We start from the raw sequence: 20504 nt of genomic DNA, 5'->3' as shown, positions 1-20504 counted from the left end.
GACAGTACCCCCCCACTCACCGAGCGCCTCCTGGCGCACTCGAGGAGGAACCCTGGCGGCAACGAAGGAAATCATCAATCAACGAACGGTCCAGCACGTCCCGAGATGGAACCCAACTCCTCTCCTCAGGACCGTAACCCTCCCAATCCACTAAGTACTGGTGACCACGTCCCCGAGAACGCATGTCCATGATCTTCCGTACCTTGTAAATAGGAGCGCCCTCGACAAGGACGGGGGGGGGGGGAGGGAAGACGAACGGGGGCGCGAAGAAAAGGCTTGACACAGGAGACATGGAAGACAGGGTGGACGCGACGAAGATGTTGCGGAAGAAGCAGTCGCACAGCGACAGGATTGACGACCTGAGAGACACGGAACGGACCAATGAACCGCGGAGTCAACTTGCGAGAAGCTGTCGTAAGGGGAAGGTTACGAGTGGAAAGCCACACTCTCTGACCGCGACAATACCTAGGACTCTTAATCCTACGTTTATTGGCGGCTCTCACAGTCTGCGCCCTGTAACGGCAAAGTGCAGACCTGACCCTCCTCCAGGTGCGCTCACAACGTTGGACAAAAGCCTGAGCGGAGGGAACGCTGGACTCGGCGAGCTGGGACGAAAACAGAGGAGGCTGGTAGCCAAGACTACTCTGAAACGGGGACAGCCCGGTAGCAGACGAAGGAAGCGAGTTGTGAGCGTACTCAGCCCAGGGGAGCTGTTCTGCCCAAGACGCAGGGTTTCGAAACGAAAGGCTGCGTAAAATGCGACCAATCGACTGATTGGCCCTTTCTGCTTGACCGTTAGACTGGGGATGAAACCCGGAAGAGAGACTGACGGAAGCACCAATCAAACGACAGAACTCCCTCCAAAACTGTGACGTGAATTGCGGACCTCTGTCTGAAACGGCGTCTAACGGGAGGCCATGAATTCTGAACACATTCTCAATGATGATTTGTGCCGTCTCCTTAGCGGAAGGAAGCTTAGCGAGGGGAATGAAATGTGCCGCCTTAGAGAACCTATCGATAACCGTAAGAATCACAGTCTTCCCCGCAGACGAAGGCAGACCGGTAATAAAGTCTAAGGCGATGTGAGACCATGGTCGAGAAGGAATGGGAAGCGGTCTGAGACGACCGGCAGGAGGAGAGTTACCTGACTTAGTCTGCGCGCAGTCCGAACAAGCAGCCACGAAACGACGCGTGTCCCGCTCCTGAGTAGGCCACCAAAACCGCTGGCGAATAGAAGCAAGCGTACCCCGAACGCCGGGGTGGCCAGCTAACTTGGCAGAGTGAGCCCACTGAAGAACAGCCAGACGAGTAGAGACAGGAACGAACAGAAGGTTACTAGGACAAGCGCGCGGCGACGCAGTGTGAGTGAGTGCTTGCTTTACCTGTCTCTCAATTCCCCAGACAGTCAACCCGACAACTCGCCCTTCAGGGAGAATCCCCTCGGGGTCGGTAGAAGCCACAGAAGAACTAAAGAGACGGGATAAGGCATCAGGCTTGGTGTTCTTATTTCCCGGACGATAGGAAATCACGAACTCGAAACGAGCGAAAAACAACGCCCAACGAGCTTGACGTGCATTAAGTCGTTTGGCCGAACGGATGTACTCAAGGTTCTTATGGTCAGTCCAAACGACAAAAGGGACGGTCGCCCCCTCCAACCACTGTCGCCATTCGCCTATGGCTAAGCGGATGGCGAGCAGTTCGCGGTTACCCACATCATAGTTGCGTTCCGATGGCGACAGGCGATGAGAAAAGTAAGCGCAAGGATGGACCTTATCGTCAGACTGGAAGCGCTGAGACAGAATGGCTCCCACGCCCACCTCTGAAGCGTCAACCTCGACAATGAATTGTTTAGTGACGTCAGGAGTAACAAGGATAGGGGCGGATGTAAAACGCTTCTTGAGGAGATCAAAAGCTCCCTGGGCGGAACCGGACCACTTAAAGCAAGTCTTGACAGAAGTCAGAGCTGTGAGAGGGGCAGCCACTTGACCGAAATTACGAATGAAACGCCGATAGAAATTAGCGAAACCGAGAAAGCGCTGCAACTCGACACGTGACTTAGGGACGGGCCAATCGCTGACAGCCTGGACCTTAGCGGGATCCATCTGAATGCCTTCAGCGGAAATAACAGAACCGAGAAAAGTGACAGAGGAGACATGAAAGGCGCACTTCTCAGCCTTCACGTAGAGACAATTCTCTAAAAGGCGCTGGAGTACACGTCGAACGTGCTGAACATGAATCTCGAGTGACGGTGAAAAAATCAGGATATCGTCAAGGTAAACGAAAACAAAAATGTTCAGCATGTCTCTCAGTACATCATTAACTAATGCCTGAAAGACAGCTGGAGCATTAGCGAGACCGAACGGCAGAACCCGGTATTCAAAATGCCCTAACGGAGTGTTAAACGCCGTTTTCCACTCGTCCCCCTCTCTGATGCGTACGAGATGGTAAGCGTTACGAAGGTCCAACTTAGTAAAGCACCTGGCTCCCTGCAAAATCTCGAAGGCTGACGACATAAGGGGAAGCGGATAACGATTCTTAACCGTTATGTCATTCAGCCCTCGATAATCCACGCAGGGGCGCAGAGTACCGTCCTTCTTCTTAACAAAGAAAAATCCCGCTCCGGCGGGAGAGGAAGAAGGCACCACGGTACCGGCGTCGAGAGAAACAGACAGGTAATCCTCGAGAGCCTTACGTTCGGGAGCCGACAGAGAGTATAGTCTACCCCGAGGGGGAGTGGTCCCCGGAAGGAGATCAATACAACAATCATACGACCGGTGAGGAGGAAGGGAGCTGGCTCTGGACCGACTGAAGACCGTGCGCAGATCATGATATTCCTCCGGCACTCCTGTCAAATCACCAGGTTCCTCCTGAGTAGAGGGGACAGAAGACACAGGAGGGATAGCAGACATTAAACACTTCACATGACAAGAAACGTTCCAAGATAGGATAGAATTACTAGACCAATTAATAGAAGGATTATGACATACTAGCCAGGGATGACCCAAAACAACAGGTGTAAAAGGTGAACGAAAAATCAAAAAGGAAATGGTCTCACTGTGGTTACCAGATACTGTGAGGGTTAACGGTAGTGTCTCACATCTGATACTGGGGAGAAGACTACCATCTAAGGCGAACATGGGCGTGGGCTTCCCTAACTGTCTGAGAGGAATGTCATGTTTCCGAGCCCATGCTTCGTCCATAAAACAACCCTCAGCCCCTGAGTCTATCAAGGCACTGCAGGAAGCAGCCGAACCGGTCCAGCGTAGATGGACCGACAAGGTAGTACAGGATCTTGATGGAGAGACCTGAGTAGTAGCGCTCACCAGTAGCCCTCCGCTTACTGATGAGCTCTGGCTTTTACTGGACATGACATGACAAAATGTCCAGCAGAACCGCAATAGAGGCAAAGGCGGTTGGTGATTCTCCGTTCCCTCTCCTTAGTCGAGATGCGAATACCTCCCAGCTGCATGGGCTCAGTCTCTGAGCCGGTGGGAGGAGATGGTTGAGATGCGGAGAGGGGAAGCACCGTTAACGCGAGCTCTCTTCCACGAGCTCGATGACGAAGATCTATCCGTCGTTCTATGCGGATGGCGAGTGCAATCAAAGAGTCCACGCTGGAAGGAACCTCCCGGGAGAGAATCTCATCCTTAACCTCAGCGTGAAGTCCCTCCAGAAAACGAGCGAGCAACGCCGGCTCGTTCCAGTCACTGGAGGCAGCAAGAGTGCGAAACTCTATAGAGTAATCCGTTATGGATCGATCACCTTGACATAGGGAAGCCAGGGCCCTGGAAGCCTCCTTCCCAAAAACTGAACGATCAAAAACCCGTATCATCTCCTCTTTAAAGTTCTGATAATCGTTAGAACACTCAGCCCTTGCCTCCCAGATAGCTGTGCCCCACTCCCGAGCCCGACCAGTAAGGAGTGATATGACGTAAGCGATCCGAGCTCTCTCTCTTGAGTACGTGTTGGGCTGGAGAGAGAACACAATATCACACTGGGTGAGAAAGGAGCGACACTCAGTGGGCTGCCCAGAGTAACATGGTGGGTTATTAACCCTAGGTTCCGGAGACTCGGAAGACCAGGAAGTAGCTGGTGGCACGAGACGAAGACTCTGAAACTGTCCAGAGAGATCGGAGACCTGAGCGGCCAGGGTCTCAACGGCATGACGAGCAGCAAACAATTCCTGCTCGTGTCTGCCGAGCATTGCTCCCTGGAACTCGACGGCAGTGTTGAGAGAATCCATAGTCGCTGGGTCCATCTTGGTCGGATTCTTCTGTTATGCTGATGAATGAGGACCCAAAAGCGACGTAATAGTAACAGAGTCTTTATTCCAGTATTAAACAAATAATGATTCTCCTGGATATAATCAATGGTAATCCAAAACAGGAAACTGAAATCCTCTCGTCAATAGAGAGGAACGCCTGGAGACGCGACCACAGACTGCAGGTCGCTTCGGGAAGGCACTGGCCGTAGCTGACATAGACACCTGCTCACACGCAGCATCTGAAGAAGGCAAAGAACACGACAGGGCGAAACAAGGACACAGGAACAGCAAACATCAAACAAGAATCCGACAAGGACAGGAGCGGAAAACAGAGGAAGAAATAGGGACTCTAATCAGAGGGCAAAACAGGGGACAGGTGTGAAAGAGTAAATGAGGTCGTAGGGAGAATGAGAAACAGCTGGGAGCAGGAACGGAACGATAGAGAGAGAGAAAGAGAAAGAACCTAATAAGACCAGCAGAGGGAAGCACAGGGACAAGACATGATCAAAGACAAAACATGACAATAATAATTATAATTCCCTTCTCCCTGAGTGCTGCGTGCTCCGAAGCACCTCTCACTCACATGGCTCTCCATCATGTGACCGGGTCGTTCTCACAGGCTTCCGATGTGTAAATTGAAGATATTGGAAGAACTTTCCACATTTAACTTTTTGTATATTAGGCTATTTCTTCGCATTATAAGCACAGCAATGTGCACACGGCAGTAGGCTATAAGCGCAAATGTTCCATTAGCTCGAAAACACCATTATCAAAAGTGACCGCAAATGCGATTATGCATGTAATGCTTTTATTGTAAATATGCATTTTGATGACCTTAGTTGTAATACAAACCCTATCAAAACATATAGGCCTATGGACTAGGCTACATGAGGTGTGATACTATGATTAGAAAAAGTTGCAAAAAAGGCATTGTTTCTTGGCTTGCGCTGGGCATCATTCACAAGTGATAATATATAATTCACAAGTGATAGGCTAATATTGTCACCATCAGACTATTATTGATTTAATCTTGCCTTATATATACTAAATAATAGTGTAAAATTTGTTATCAAATTAAACTTCCTTTGTCACATGCGCCAAATACAACAAGTGTAGTCTTTACAGTGAAATGCTTACTTACACGCCCTTAACCAACAGTGCAGTTCAAGAAGAGTTAAGAAAATATTTGCCAAGTAGACTAAAATAAAAAGTAATCATAAAAAGTAACACAATAAGAATAACAATAACGAGGCTATATACAGGGGGCACCGGTACCAAGTCAGTGTGCGGGGGTACAGGTTAGTTGAGGTAATTTGTACATGTAGTGATTATGCAGTGAAGTGACTATGCATAGATAATTAACAGCGAGTAGCAGCAGTGTACAAAAGGGAGGAGGGGGGGGGGGTCAGTGTAAATTGTCCTGTGACGATTTTTGTTAATTGTTCAGCAGTCTTATGGCTTGGGGGTAGAAGCTGTTGAGGAGCTTTTTGGTCCTAGACTTGGCACTCCGGTACCGCTTGCCGTGCGGTAGCAGAGAAAACAGTCTATAACTTGGGTGACTGGAGTCTCTGACAATTTTATGGTCTTTCCTCTGACACCGCATATTATATAGGTCCTGGATGGCAGGAAGCTTGGCCCCAGTGATGTACTGGGCCGTTTGCACTACCCTCTGTAGCGCCTTACGGTCAGATGCCGAGCAGTTGCCATACCAGGCGGTGATGCAACCGGTCAGGATGTTCTCGATGGTGCAGCTGTAGAACCTTTTGAGGATCTGGGGACCCATGCCAAATCTTTTCATTCTCCTGAGGGGGGAAAGGTTTTGTCGTGCCCTCTTCACGACTGTCTTGGTATGTTTGGACCATGATAGTTCGTTGGTGATATGGACACCAAGGAACTTGAAACTCTTGAACCGCTCCATTACAGCCCCGTCAATAGTAATGGGGGCCTGTTCGGCCTGCCTTTTTCCTGTAGTCTGCAATCAGCTCCTTTGTCTTGCTCACATTGAGGGACAGGTTGTTGTCCTGGCACCACACTGCCAGTTCTCTGACCTCCTCCCTATAGGCTGTCTCATTGTTGCCGGTGATCAGGCCGATCACTGTTGGGTCGTCGGCACACATAATGATGGTGTTGGAGTCGTGTTTGGCCACGCAGTCGTGGGTGAACAGGGAATACAGGAGGGGACTAAGTACACACCCCCGAGGGCCCCAGTGTTAAGGATCAGTGTGGTAGACGTGTTATTGCCTACTCTTACCACCTGGGGGCGGCCTGTCAGGAAGTCCAGGATCCAGTTACAGAGGGAGGTGTTTAGTCCCAGAGTCCTTAGCTTAGTGATGAGCTTCGTGGACACAATGGTGTTGAACGCTGAGCTGTAGTCAGTGAACAGCATTCTCACATAGGTGTTCCTTTTGTCCAGGTGAGAAAGGGCAGTATGGAGTGCGATTGAGATTGCATCATCTGTGGATCTGTTGGGGCGGTATGCGAATTGGAGTCGGTCTAGGGTATCCGGGAGGATGCTGTTGATGTGAGCCATGACCAGCCTTTCAAAGCACTTCATGACTACCGATGTGAGTGACACGGGGCGTTAATAATTTATGCAGGTTACCTTCGCTTCCTTGGTCACAGGGACTATAGTGGTCTGCTTGAAACATGTAGGTATTGACTCGGTCAGGGAGACGTTGAAAAAGTCAGTGAAGGCATTTGACAGTTGGTCCGCGCATGCTTTGAGTACACGCCCTGGTAATCCGTCTGGCCCAGCGGCTTTGTGAATGCTGACCTGTTTAAAGGTTTTGTTCACATCGGCTACCGAGAGCGTTATCACACTGTCATCCAGATCAGCTGGTGCTCTCGTGCATGCTTCAGTGTTGCTTGCCTCGAAGTGAGCATAAAAGGCATTTAGCTCATCTGGTAAGCTTGCGTCACTGGGCAGCTTGCGTCTGGGTTTTGCTTTGTAGTCTGTAATAGTTTTCAAGCCCTGCCACATCTGACGAGCGTCAGAGCCGGTGTTGTAGGATTCAATCTTAATCCTGTATTGACGCTTTGCTTGTTTGATGGTTCGTCTGAGGGCATAGCGAGATTTCTTATATGCATCCGGATTAGTCTCCCGCTCCTTGAAAGTGGCAGCTCTAGCCTTTAGCTCGATACGGATGTTGCCTGTAATCCATGGCTTCTTGTTGGGATATGTACGTACAGTCACTGTGGGGACGACGTCGTTGATGCAGTTTATTGATGAAGCCAATTACTGAGGTGGTGTGGCGTACTCCTCAGTGCCATTGGATGAATCCCGGAACATATTCCAGTCTGTGCTAGCAAAACAGTCCTGTAGTGTAGCATCCGCGTCATCTGTCCGTATTGAGCGAGTCACTGGTACTTCCTGCTTTCGTTTTTGCTTGTAAGCAGAATCAGGAGGATAGAATTATGGTCAGATTTGCCAAATGGAGGGCGGGGGAAAGAATTATTTATCTCTGTGTGTGGAGTAAAGGTGGTCTAGGATTTTTTTTTCTCTGGTTGTACATGTGACTTGCTGGTAATAATTAGGTAAAACTGATTTAAGTTTGCCTGTATTAAAGTCCCCGATCACTTGGAGTGCTGCTTCTGGGTGAGCATTTTCTTCTTTACTTATGGCCTTATAGAGTTGGTTGAGAGTGGTCTTAGTGCCAGCTTTGTTCTGTGGTGGTAAATAGAAGGCTGTGAATAATATAGATGTGAACTCTCTTGGTATATAGTGTGGGCTACAGCTTATCATAAGGTACTCTACCTCAGGTGAGCAATACCTCGAGACTTCTTTAATATTAGACATTGCGCACCAGCTGTTATTGACAAATAGACACACACACCCTCGTCTTACCAGAGGTAGCGTCTCTGTTCTGCCAGTGCATGGAAAATCCCGCTAGCTCAATATTGTCCGTATCGTTGTTCAGCCACATATTGGTGAAACATAAGATGTTACAATTTTTAATGTCCCGTTGGTAGGATAATCTTAATCGTAGGTCATCAATTTTATTTTCCAATGATTGCACGTTAGCAAGAGGAACGGATGGCAGTGAGAGTTTACTCGCTCGCCTACGGATTCTCAGAAGACTGCCCGATCTGTGGCCCCTTTTTCTGCGTCTTTTCTTCACACAAATGGCGGGGGTCTGGGCCTGCTCCAGTGAAAGCAGGATATCCTTCTCGTCGGACTCGTTAAAGGAAAAAGTTTATTCCAGTCCACGGTGAGTAATCGCTGTTCTGTTTTCCAGAAGTTATTTTCGGTCATAAGAGACGGTAGCAGCAACATTATCTACACAGTAAGTAAAAAAATAAGTTACGCAAAAAAACGAACAAAATAGCACAATAGCACACCCATCAGACTATTCTTGATTTAATCTTGCCTTAGATATACTAAATAATAAATGTGTGAAATTTGTTTTAAATAAGAATGTTCCATTATCATACACCTGTTTTGAAACAGGGGCAGGGTAAAAAATACATGTCATCTATGCACTTAAATAGCGAATGGGAGACACTTTGCCCGTGGTTTATTTTCATGCCAGCCAGGTAGGAAATACTCCTGTTGTAAAGAGAAGTAATGTGCTTAATATTAGTAAAGTTGAGAAATAAATATAGTAGGCCTAGAAAGCTGATGGGATCCTCCTCTTTTTAATAGAGGCCATCACCCTGTTTACTCACGCAACTGCATAGCCTATAGAAATGTTGCGCAACATGAGCTCATGGCCTCATGAAGTGTTTGATTTTCGATAACATTTACATTGATGTCAGAGTGATTAGAGGGACAGTAGAGTGCTGAATACCAGGCAGTTAGAAAGTTTGGTAGGCTACTAATGACCATCAGCAGCATCAGAGCTTGGAGAAGTCTAATTACCGTGACTACACGGTTACGCGGAATTTGACTGCCTTCATGACTCGTGACTGCAGGTGTTGCGGTTATACGGTCACCGTAACAGCCATATCCTGCAGTTGCCCTCACCCCCTCTTCCCTCACCTCTGCAGTTTAGATTTTGACCCCTGCAAATGTACGACACACTACACCAGATTCACATCAAAGCATGACCACATGACCTTTGACCTGCAGGAAGTGTTTACCAGTTATCAGCGAGCCATAGAAGAACATAGAGAGAGAAGAGGGCACTTCAGACAAGGAGGCTATACACACAGTGCAGGCTCTGTTGTAACGTTATACTAGATTGACTACATTGCTGTTGGACTGTGCAAAATCACTGATCTACAAGACCTTCCATACCAAATAACTACTCATTATGTGATAAAGATGAGCAATTATGTGCTTTGCCTTGCTTAAACTGATCCCTTCAAATGTGATGTTTTTGTTCAGGAGAGTCGTTATTATTCAGCCAAAAAATGGCCCTACATTTGTTGTTGATCTTCTCTAGGAATTCAGTTGTTTCGAGGAATTCCTTATTCCCAGTTCCTTGTCGTAGAATGTCATGATGATACTTGTACCTGACTTGCCTTTCTTAATTCCCCCTGAATAACGTTTCATTGAAATTACTCCCAATCATCTGCTTTTGCTAGGATTATGTTGAATTTTGAGTTCAAATCTGTCTTCACAACAACTGATTAACTGATTGATTACTGTGTAACAAACTGTGAACACTCACTCACTCACTCACTCATTGGCTGCATTCCAATACCTTTCTCCAGAAGTGTTCAGTCGTTCACTCCCCCTGCATTTAAAAGCATTGGATTGGTGCAGGCATGGCTGGAAAAAGTTTCCACCTTATTCCTTACACCAGTCTATGGGAGAATCTCCCCATTCCTTTTAAATCCATGAGGGGGAGTGTACAGTACAGATGCACACTTCGGGACAAGGGTAGAGAATCAGATATAGCCAATCACTCACTCAAGAGGGGCTGCTATAGCTTCTCCTACTCATTCACTTGGGTTTTATGTTGTGTTCCAGGTGAAGAGCGAAGGCCCTAAACTGGTGCCCTTCTTCAAGTCTACCTGTGTCTACTTCGTCCTGTGGCTACCAACCTCAAGCCCTTCTTGGTTCAGCGCCCTCATCAAGTGTCTACCCATCTTCTGCCTGTGGCTCTTCATGCTGGCCCACGGCTTCAGCTTCTTAGGTGCCCACTCCAGTGCCCGCAAGATCCTGGCCGGTCTCATCTTCTCTAGCCTGGGAGATGCCTTTCTCATCTGGCAGGAGGATGGCTACTTTAGCCACGGTGAGTGATACTGGTGGCACTCCTGCCTGACTCGATTTCAGACACCTGCCAGATCTCACAACCCCTGGATAGGTGTTCAACTTACCAGCTAACCACATCATATGATAAAGCAATATGCCCGACTGCCGTCCAGTCGGCACACAACCATTGGTTGATCATGCAAGTAGCCAATAAGCGAACGGCCGCAAGGGGGCCCTGAGCAAAACAAAAAAAACAGACTGCAATTAATCAATATCTGATATACTGACAAAACCCAATTATCCAGCAGCAACCAGGAACAGACTGACCGTACAACATAAGCATGTACAACTGGATATGGACCTACATAGCAGAAACTCACCGGAGGCGAGGGGGAAAGTTCAGAGGGACGGTTGAGACAGCCGAATGGGTATCTGGCATTACGACACCCTACTAGTCACACCACGTCATTTCAACGTGGACAATTTGGTCATATTTGGTTGAGCAGTTGATCAATGTTATCACTAGGCTTTCAACCATCTTAAAGCACAACCAAATTCCAATGGAAAAACAATGTCAGATTTTTGTTTATTTATACAACTGTGCTTCATCTAATAGCACAACCAAATGGCCTGAATTGCTGTCCTTAACATGCACACTTTCTATGAATACATATAACTTTATAGTAAGTGTAACCCCAAAATGTGGCCACTCATTTTAGGGTTCAATAAATACTGTTATATTAATTTTGTAAAATAACCTTCACTTTATTGAAGTAATATTGAATTGTGTTTTCAACATTTGAAGGAGATGTATCTACTGCTTAGATGGTTCCGTCTGTGCCACTGACTTAGTCCTATTCTTTAACTTTGATTTATGGTTGAGTTGGAGACGTGAATCCAACATTTAATTGGTAAACAAGTTAATAGGCTATTTACTGTAATAAAATGTTGTATTGAAATGTGTTTAGTTTTCAACACAACCAAATATCAGCATTGAAAGGAGATGTATCAACTACTTGGATAGTTCCATTTGTGACACTGGCTTAGTCTTATTCTTTAAGTTAGATTTTTGGTTCAGATGGAGACGTCAACACAACATATAAATTACTAAACGGATACTTTGGGATTTTGGCAATCGTGGATACCATTTTTATGTCTGCGTGCAGTTTGAAGGAAGTTGGTAGCTAGTGCATTATAGCGTTAGCATAATGACTGGAAGTCTATAGTATCTGCTAGCATGCAATACCTTGCTATGTACGGATAGTATGCATCCCCTTCCCCTCGAGAATGGTCTACCATATAGCCAGTTATGTAGGGTTAAACGAATCTGTGGCCACCAGACAGATTTTGACAGCAATGCAAAAAAAATTACAGATAAATTCAAAATGAGTGGCTGCAATAATGAAAATATCTCAAAAACCAAGAGAGGAATTACTAAAAACTCAACCTAAGAAGAAAAACAACGCAATTGTCTTTTGCACTAAGTACACCAAGTGTTCGGAGAAAATGAAAGCAATCCTGAAAAAGCACTGGCATATTCTGCAATCAGACAAAATAAATCGCACAACTCTTCAAGGAACTCCCACTGGTGGTCTATAAGCGTGGTCGCAATATTGGAGATAGCTTGGTGAAGTCTGACATGCCCACTCAGACACTCTTGACACCTATCCCAAATGGAAACTACAAACGTGGCTCATGCGCACAGTGCAATAGCACTATAAAAACATCCTTCTTCAGACACCCACATACAGGTCGAAAAATACCTGTTAGGGGTATCATCTCATGCAAGACCAAGGGAGTAATCTATCTCATCACCTGTTCATGTGGAAAAGCCTACAAAGGGAGGCTTACCGCATATCCTATCTAAAAACATTGACCCCTAGTGGTCTGAATATTGACTTTGATCTCAGGCCCTTCTTATGAACAATTATTTATTTTATGAACAAGTCTTATAAATGGATATATTCTTTCTAGAGCTTATTAGCGTACACCTAATATGTCCCCCCTGTTGATGATGCTCATTATACATTAAGGTTGAACCAAAAGATTACACGTAACAAATATGAAATGAAATACGAAACAATTAAATATGTGAAATTGAATTAAACAACAATGTATGTACAATATTCAATTATGTTTCTATATGATAACAATAGCCTAATATATTTAATATGCCATAAACATTTTAATTTTATTTTTAAGTTTCACTAATTCATTCGAATTAACTTAATCATTATGACACAACACTATTGTCATTGGTTGCACTAATTGCACTGTTTGCTTACATAACCTTGTTCAAGTATTCATGACATTACCCTGAAGAAGGCACAGTGGTGCCGAATAGTTGGTAAATACCCAATAAATTACTGGGAGTTTTTATATGGAGTGTGTGACTTTCTTTATTTTGATAGTTTTCAGATGGAGACGTCAACACAACATATCAATTACTAAAGGGATACTTCGGGATTTTGGCAATCGTGGATACCATTTTTATGTCTCTGAAGATTGAAGGAAGTTGGTAGCTAGTGCATAATAGCATTAGCATAATGACTGGAAGTTAATAGTATTTGCTAGCATGCAAGCAGATACCATAGAATTCCATTCATTGCGCTAATGCTAGTTAGCATTGGCTTGCAAAACTACCTCCAACTGCCTTCATACTGGACATAGAGGGATAAAAATGGTATCCACAAGTTCATCTGGCTCTGGGGGAAGTAGATAAAGGGCATTATGGCCACATTCCTGAAGTATCTCTTTAACTTGTAGACATACTAGAATTAAATTTGAAATGAACCGAAGGCTATAAGTATTGTCTCCTTTTAGTTGAATCCTTGGTTAAATTGAAACAATAGCTGTTGATTACTTTTTGCAACTTCTATATACAGTTGAAGTCGGAAGTTACAATACACTTAGGTTGGAGTCAATTAAACTCGTTTTTCAACCACTCCACAAATTTCTTGTTAACAAACTATAGTTTTGGCAAGTCGGTTAGGACATCTACTTTGTGCATGACACAAGTAATTTTTCCAACAATTGTTTACAGACAGATTATTTCACTTATAATTCACTGTTTCACAATTCCAGTGGTCAGAAGTTTAGAAGCTTCTGATAGGCTAATTGACATCATTTGAGTCAATTGGAGGTGTACCTGTGGATGTATTTCAAGGCCTACCTTCAAACTCAGTGCCTCTTTGCTTGACATCATGGGAAAATCAAAAGAAATCAGCCAAGACCTCTGAAAGAAAATTGTAGACCTCCACAAGTCTGGTTCATCCTTGGGAGCAATTTTCAAACGCCTGTAGGTACCACGTTCATCTGTACAAACAATAGTACGCAAGTGTAAACACCATGGGACCACGCAGCCGTCATACTGCTCAGGAAGGAGATGTGTTCTGTATCCTAGAGATGAATGTACTTTGGTGCAAAAAGTGCAAATCAATCCCAGAACAACAGCAAAGGACCTTGCGAAGATGCTGGAGGAAACAGGTACAAAAGTATCTATATCCACATTAAAACGAGTCCTATATCGACATAACCTGAAAGGCCGCTCAGCAAGGAAGAAGCCACTGCTCCAAAACCGCCATAAAAAAGCCAGACTACGGTTTGCAACTGCACATGGGGACAAAGATCGTACTTTTTGGGGAAATGTCCTGTGGTCTGATGAAACAAAAATGAACTGTTTGGCCATAATGACCATTGTTATGTTTGGAGGAAGAAGGGGGAGGCTTGCAAGCCAAAGAACACCATCCCAACCGTGAAGAACGGGGGTGGCAGCATCATGTTGTTGGGGTGCTTTGCTGCAGGAGGGACTGGTGCACTTCACAAAATAGATGGCATCATGAGGCAGAAAAATTATGTGGATATATTGAAGCAACATCTCAAGACATCAGTCAGGAAGTTAAAGCTTGGTCGCAAATGGGTCTTCCAAATGGACAATGACCACAAGCATACTTCCAAAGTTGTGGCAAAATGGCTTAAGGACAACAAAGTCAAGGTATTGGAGTGGCACATCACAAAGCCCTGACATCAATCCCATAGAACATTTGTGGGCAGAACTGTAAAAGCGTGTGTGAGCAAGGAGTCCTAATAACCTGACTCAGTTACACCAGCTCTGTCAGGAGGAACGGGCCAAAATTCACCCAACTTATTGTGGGAAGCTTGTGGAAGACTACCCAAAACGTTTTACCCAAGTTAAACAATTTAACGGCAATGCTACCAAATACTAATTGAGCGTATGTAAACTTCTGACCCACTGGGAATGTGATGAAAGAAATACAAGCTGAAATAAATCCTTCTCTTTACTATTATTCTGACATTTCACATTCTTAAAATAAAGTGGTGATCCTAACTGACCTAAGACAGGGAATTGTTACTTGTATTAAATGTCAGGAATTGTGAAAAACTGATCTTAAATGTATTTGGCTAAGGTGTATGTTAACTTCAGACTTCAACTGTAGGTCTAAATAGCATCATTGATGAAATAGGATTACATTGATACAAATGTGGTTAAATTTGCTGTGTTAAACCTACCCATTGGAATAAAAATGGCAATAGTTAAACCATTTAGTTTTAAAGTGGAGATCCCTCAATAATAATTCTTAAGATAGCACATTACCCTCTGGGCACATACCTGTACGTCACCTCAACGTTTAGTTTGAGTTATCAACTTTCTTTAAAAAAACAATCTCACCAATCTTTACACAACATATCTAGTGTTGGTCCCATGTTTCATGAGCTGAAATTAGAAATTTTCCATACACAAAATTATCCACCCACCTGACGCGTGGCATATCAAGGAGTTTATTAACCCCCTAGAGTCGATTGGCGCACCGATGCGACAATCTAAGTAACATATAAAAACATCCCCACCAAAATCAGTCAGTTTAAGCTAGAGATATCAGTTTTTCTTAATTGGATGCGTCTCAATCCAACACACTTCTGCATCTGTGGTGGAAGGTTGCAGAGCTAGAGTGGTGTTTGTCAAACCATGAGACATCCCGTAATTTGGCCTTCTCACGAAAAACATCCGTAGCGTCCGAACCGTTTGGCCTACAAAAAACTATGACCACTCTCACAAACATGAAGGTTGGTCTCCATTTTGCTCTACGACCACCACAAGTGTTAGGGGACTCGTCCGAAGTTGGTTACCCTCAGTGTGCCAACTTGTGTTTTGTAGCATTCGAAGGATTTGGGTTACAAACTAATGTGAACCCACTGAGGAAAGGGGATATTCTCACGAACACCATGGTGTTCTCCGTTTTGGTCTATGACCCCCCCCACAAGTGTCACTGGACTCATCTGAAGGTAACCGGTACCGGTTAAAAAAATGAATGGAAGTATGGTGGACGTTTTGTGCCTACCCAATAAAGGGGTTCAATACGTGTAAAAAAAAATAATAATAATAATAATAATATATTTCCTGAGCTTTCTTATACAGTGCATTCGGAAACTATTCAGACCGCTTCACTTTTTCCCATTTTGTTACAATACAGCCTTATTCTAAAATTGATTCCATTCCATCAATCTACAGACAATACCCCATAATGACTAAGCAAAAACAGGTTTTTAGAAATTTTTGCTCATTTATTATATCAAATATGACATTAACATAAGTATTCAGACCCTTTACTCAGTACTTTGTTGAAGCACCTTTTGCAGCGATTAAAGGCTGGGCCACTCAAGGACATTCAAAGACTTGTCCTGAAGCCACTCCTGTGTTGTCTTGGCTATGTGCTTAGGGTTGTTGTCCTGTTGGAAGGTGAACCTTCGCCCCAGTTTGAGGACCTGAGCGCTCTGGAGCAGGTTTTCATCAAGGATCTCTCTGTACTTTGCTGCGTTCATCTTTCCCTCAATCCTGACTAGTCTCCCAGTCCCTGCCCCTGAAAAACATCCCCACATCATGATGCTGTCACCATGCTTCACCGTAGGGATGTTATTGGCCAGGTGATGAGAGGTGCCTGGTTTCCTCCAAATGTGACGCTTGGCATTCAGGCCAAAGAGTTCAATCTTGGTTTAATCAGACCAGAGCATTTTGTTTCTCATGGTCAGAATCCTTTAGGTGCCTTCTGGCAAATTCCAAGCGACTGTCATCTACCTTTTACTGAGGAGTGGCTTCTGTCTAGCCACTCTACCAAGGCCCGATTGGTGGAGTGCAGCAGAGATGGTTTGTCCTTCGGGAAGGTTCTCCCATCTCCACAGAGGAACTCTGGAGCTCTGTCAGAGTGACCATTAGGTTCTTGGTCACCTCCCCGACCAAAGCCCTTCACCCCCAATTGCTCAGTTTGGCCAGGCTGCCAGCCCTAAGAAGAGTCTTGGTGTTCCAAACTTCTTCCATTTAAGAATGATGGAGGCTACTGTGTTCTTGGGGACCTTCAATGCTGCAGAAATGTTTTGGTACCTTTCCCCAGATCTGTGCCTTGACACAATCCTGTCTCAGAGCTTTACGGACAATTCCTTCGACCTCATGGCTTGGTTTTTGCTCTGACATGCACTATCAACTGTGAAACCTTTATATAGACAGGTGTGTGCCTTTCCAAATCATGTCCAATCAATTGATCAATGGAAACAGGATGCACTTGAGCTCCATTTCGAGTCTCATAGCAAAGGGTCTGAATACTTAAATAAGATATTTATCTTTTACATTTTTAATTAAGAAATGTACAAAAATGTTTTCGTTTTGTCATTTTGGGATATTGATGAGGTAAAATGTTTTATTTAATCAATTTTAGAATAAGGCTGTAACATAACAAAATGTGGAAATAGTGAAGGGGTCTGAATACTTTCCGAATGCACTGTATCTTCTAGATATAGGACAGACACTTCAAAACCTTATTCCTTATGGGGTTTTTTACTCTCTTTTTTGCCATTTTATGAATGTGTTATTCAATGCGTTTCTATGGGCTATAGTAGTAAAGGCCAAATTCAATATTTTGTCAAATACATTTTATAAAACAAGTTTGGGACATATGAAGGGGCCCTAAAATTAAAAAGCAAATAGCTAAATGATCCATGGTATGACCATCTTAAAACAGTTCCATATGTCAGCTGCGAAGACAGATATTGAAGAGGAGTGGGACAACATTCCACAGGCGACAATCAACAGCCTGATCAACTCTATGTGAAGGAGATATGTCGCACAGCATGAGGCAAATGGCGGTCACACCAGATACTGACTGGTTTGCTGTTCCATGCCCCCACCTTTAAAAAATGAAGGTAGTCCCAGTCATGTGAAATCCATAGTTTAAGGCCTAATGAATGAATTTAAATTGACTGATTTCCTTATATGAACTGTAACTCAGGAAAATCTTTGAAATTGTTGCATGTTGCGTTTATATTTTTGTTCAGTGTACTTTCCAGTGGGAGGTACTGGCCAGCCTATTGTCTTTTCTGATGGTGGATATAACGTACAAATTTAACAAATAGGGTAAAGACCCAGCAAACAGGACCCCAATTGGCCCCATGTAGGTATTCCGTGGGCAAGGTGGGCACAGGCTAGCCCACACTAATCCCACGCCAGCCCAACACAGGCTAGCCCAGTCCAAGCCCAGCTAGGCAGGGGCTCATTTGAATATTTGGCAGTATGTGCAATTTTCATATGTCCCATGCACTTTTTTAAAGTCCCAGTACAGTCAAATGTGTTTTTTCCTGTGGTTTTATATATATTTCCACACTATGAGTTTGGAATAATACTGTGAAATTGTGAAAATTATGATAATGCCCTTTTATTGTAACAGCTGTTTGAAAAGACAGCCTGAAATTTCTGCCTGTTTTTGGTGGGAGGAAGTTTTGGCCTTCCATCTACACCTTTCAAACCAAGATGTTTTTCCGCCAACTTTAGCATTCCTCCAACTTTTTGCATGCATTTCTTTCTATGAAAGCTATTGCCGGTGACAAAGCCTCTACATTTCCGCCAACCGACCTCGTCATGATTGTGGTAAAGTTTTGCCTACGGCTTAGTATGAAATGTATCCCATAATGCTGAGGCGGCATTGGCACGCACTACGCTTAAGCTCTTGATGGTTGCTAGGCAGCGCCCATTACCACTATCCTCCTGACAGTTATAAACTTTGCGAGGCATGTCACTTCACCCATATCTTCGCATATCCCACCACATGCACTGTTTTCTTAAACACAACTGGATGGATCCATAAAGAATTACTGTGGGAAGAAATATCACCGAATGATGAAAATATTGGAATAAACGAGGCTAATGTAATTGAAAGCATCAATTTGTTGCTTCCTGAAACTCCCAAAGTCATCTAATTGTTTTAATACATTTGAAGTAATAGCCTAAACGTGTGTGTTCAACTATTTCAGTGCTGTTTCTCGCTGCTTTGAGACAAGCGTGGGGACGCAATCAATGTCAAATTTTTCTTTTCACTGAATCTCCATTTGGATATTGGTTAGGCTACAATTAGGCTGTGGACATGTTAGCTAAGTTGAGGTGATTGCTGCTCATGATCATCTTGTCAAGTGTCTAATTTATTAGCACTGATCAGAACATTTTGCAAGCATGTTCAGTGCCTTCAGAAAGTTTTCATACCCCTTGATTTATTCCACATTTTTTTGTGTTATAGCCTGAATTCAAAATTGATTAAATGTATACTTTTTCTCACCCATCTAAACACAATACCCCATGATGACAAAGTACATTTTTTTGTTGTTGACATTTTTGCAAATATATTGGAAATGAAATACAGACATATCTATTTTACATAAGTATTCACACCCCTGAGTCAATGTATGTTAGAATCACCTTTGGCAGCGATTACAGCTACGAGTCTTTCTGGTTAAGTCGCTAAGAATTTAGCACACCTTGGATCTACATTTGCTCATTTATTATTTTTTTAATTATTCAAGCTCTGTCAGGTTGGTTGTTGATGATCGCTAGATTGCTATTTTCAAGTCTTGCCATAGATTTTCAAGCTGATTTAAGTCAAAACTGTAACAGGAACATTCCATGTCGTCTTGGTAAGCAACTCCAGTGTATATTCTGCCTTGTGTTTCAGGTTATTGTCATGCAGAAAGTTGAATTTGTCTCCCAGTGTCTGTTGGAAAGTTTTCCTCTAGGATTTTGATGTGTTTATCTCTATTCTGTTTCATCCTTGCCGATGACAAGCATACCCATAACATAATACAGCCACCATCATGATTGATGTGTTGTATTGGACTTGCCCCAAACATAACGCTTTGTATTCAGGACATAAATGTAATTTCTTTCACATTTTTTGCAGTTTTAATTACAAATGAAATCAAATTTTATTGGTCACATACATATGGTTAGCAGATGTTAATGCGAGTGTAGCGAAATGCTTGTGCTTCTAGTTCCGACCATGCAGTAATATCTAACAAGTAATCTAACAATTTCACAACAACTACCTTATACACACAAGTGTAAAGGAATGAATATGTACATATACATATAGGGATGAGCGATGGCCAAACGGCATAGTAGAGAGTGCAGTAGTCTAATCTAGAAGTGACAAAAGCATGGATTGGCTTTTCTGCATCAAATTTGGATAAAATGTTTCAGATTTTTTGCAATGTTTACTACTTCAATTTAAATTCAAGAATTGAATTAGAATTTATGAAGCATTCTCAATTATATTCTGAATTGAGCCCAAAACCTGGTAGGATTACAGGAAATTGACTTTAAATCTTCACATTTTCTGTATACTGCAAAGAGGAGGGTCACTAAAATATTTTGCCGTAAGGGGGGGCCCTCCAACCAAATTACGCTTAGGGACCCCGAAATTCTAGAGCCGACCCTGCCTGCAATGTCGTCGGGCAGGAACTCGACCACTGATGCCTACGGTCCTTTTCAGCAGTTGAAGTTGGCGTTCTCTAGTGGGTTGCGTATCAAATGGCACCCTAAGGGTGCCATTTCAGAAGCAGATATAGGGTCTCCTTTCCCTCATGCTACTCTCAGCCATCCAGTTTGTTTAGATCAGCGCAGATGGAGGAGAGGAAGGTACTTTAGACAATTTAGGCATGCCCCATGCTTAATGTCTTCCCTACTTGTGATTTCCCTCCCTCCTGTGTGTACCTGAATGTGTGTTTATATACTATATCAGGCAAATTCTAATCTGGGCCTCAAAGCCT

At 43.9% G+C, this 20504-nt stretch overlaps 1 protein-coding gene across 1 annotated transcript in view; it reads left to right on the top strand.

Moving 5' to 3' along the window:
• tmem86a (transmembrane protein 86A) overlaps positions 1–20504 on the top strand; it is a 60172-nt gene that overhangs the window by 19493 nt on the left and 20175 nt on the right. The window contains exon 2 of the mRNA XM_071326840.1: positions 10179–10443. Within this exon, the coding sequence (XP_071182941.1) occupies positions 10179–10443 (265 nt within the window). The remainder of the gene's footprint in view (positions 1–10178; positions 10444–20504) is intronic.

The sequence above is a fragment of the Salvelinus alpinus genome, chromosome 9 (genome assembly GCF_045679555.1).
Source record: "Salvelinus alpinus chromosome 9, SLU_Salpinus.1, whole genome shotgun sequence".
Classification (NCBI taxonomy): domain Eukaryota; kingdom Metazoa; phylum Chordata; class Actinopteri; order Salmoniformes; family Salmonidae; genus Salvelinus; species Salvelinus alpinus.
Note: the sequence above shows the minus strand (reverse complement) of the source record. Positions and strands in the feature narration are given on the sequence as shown.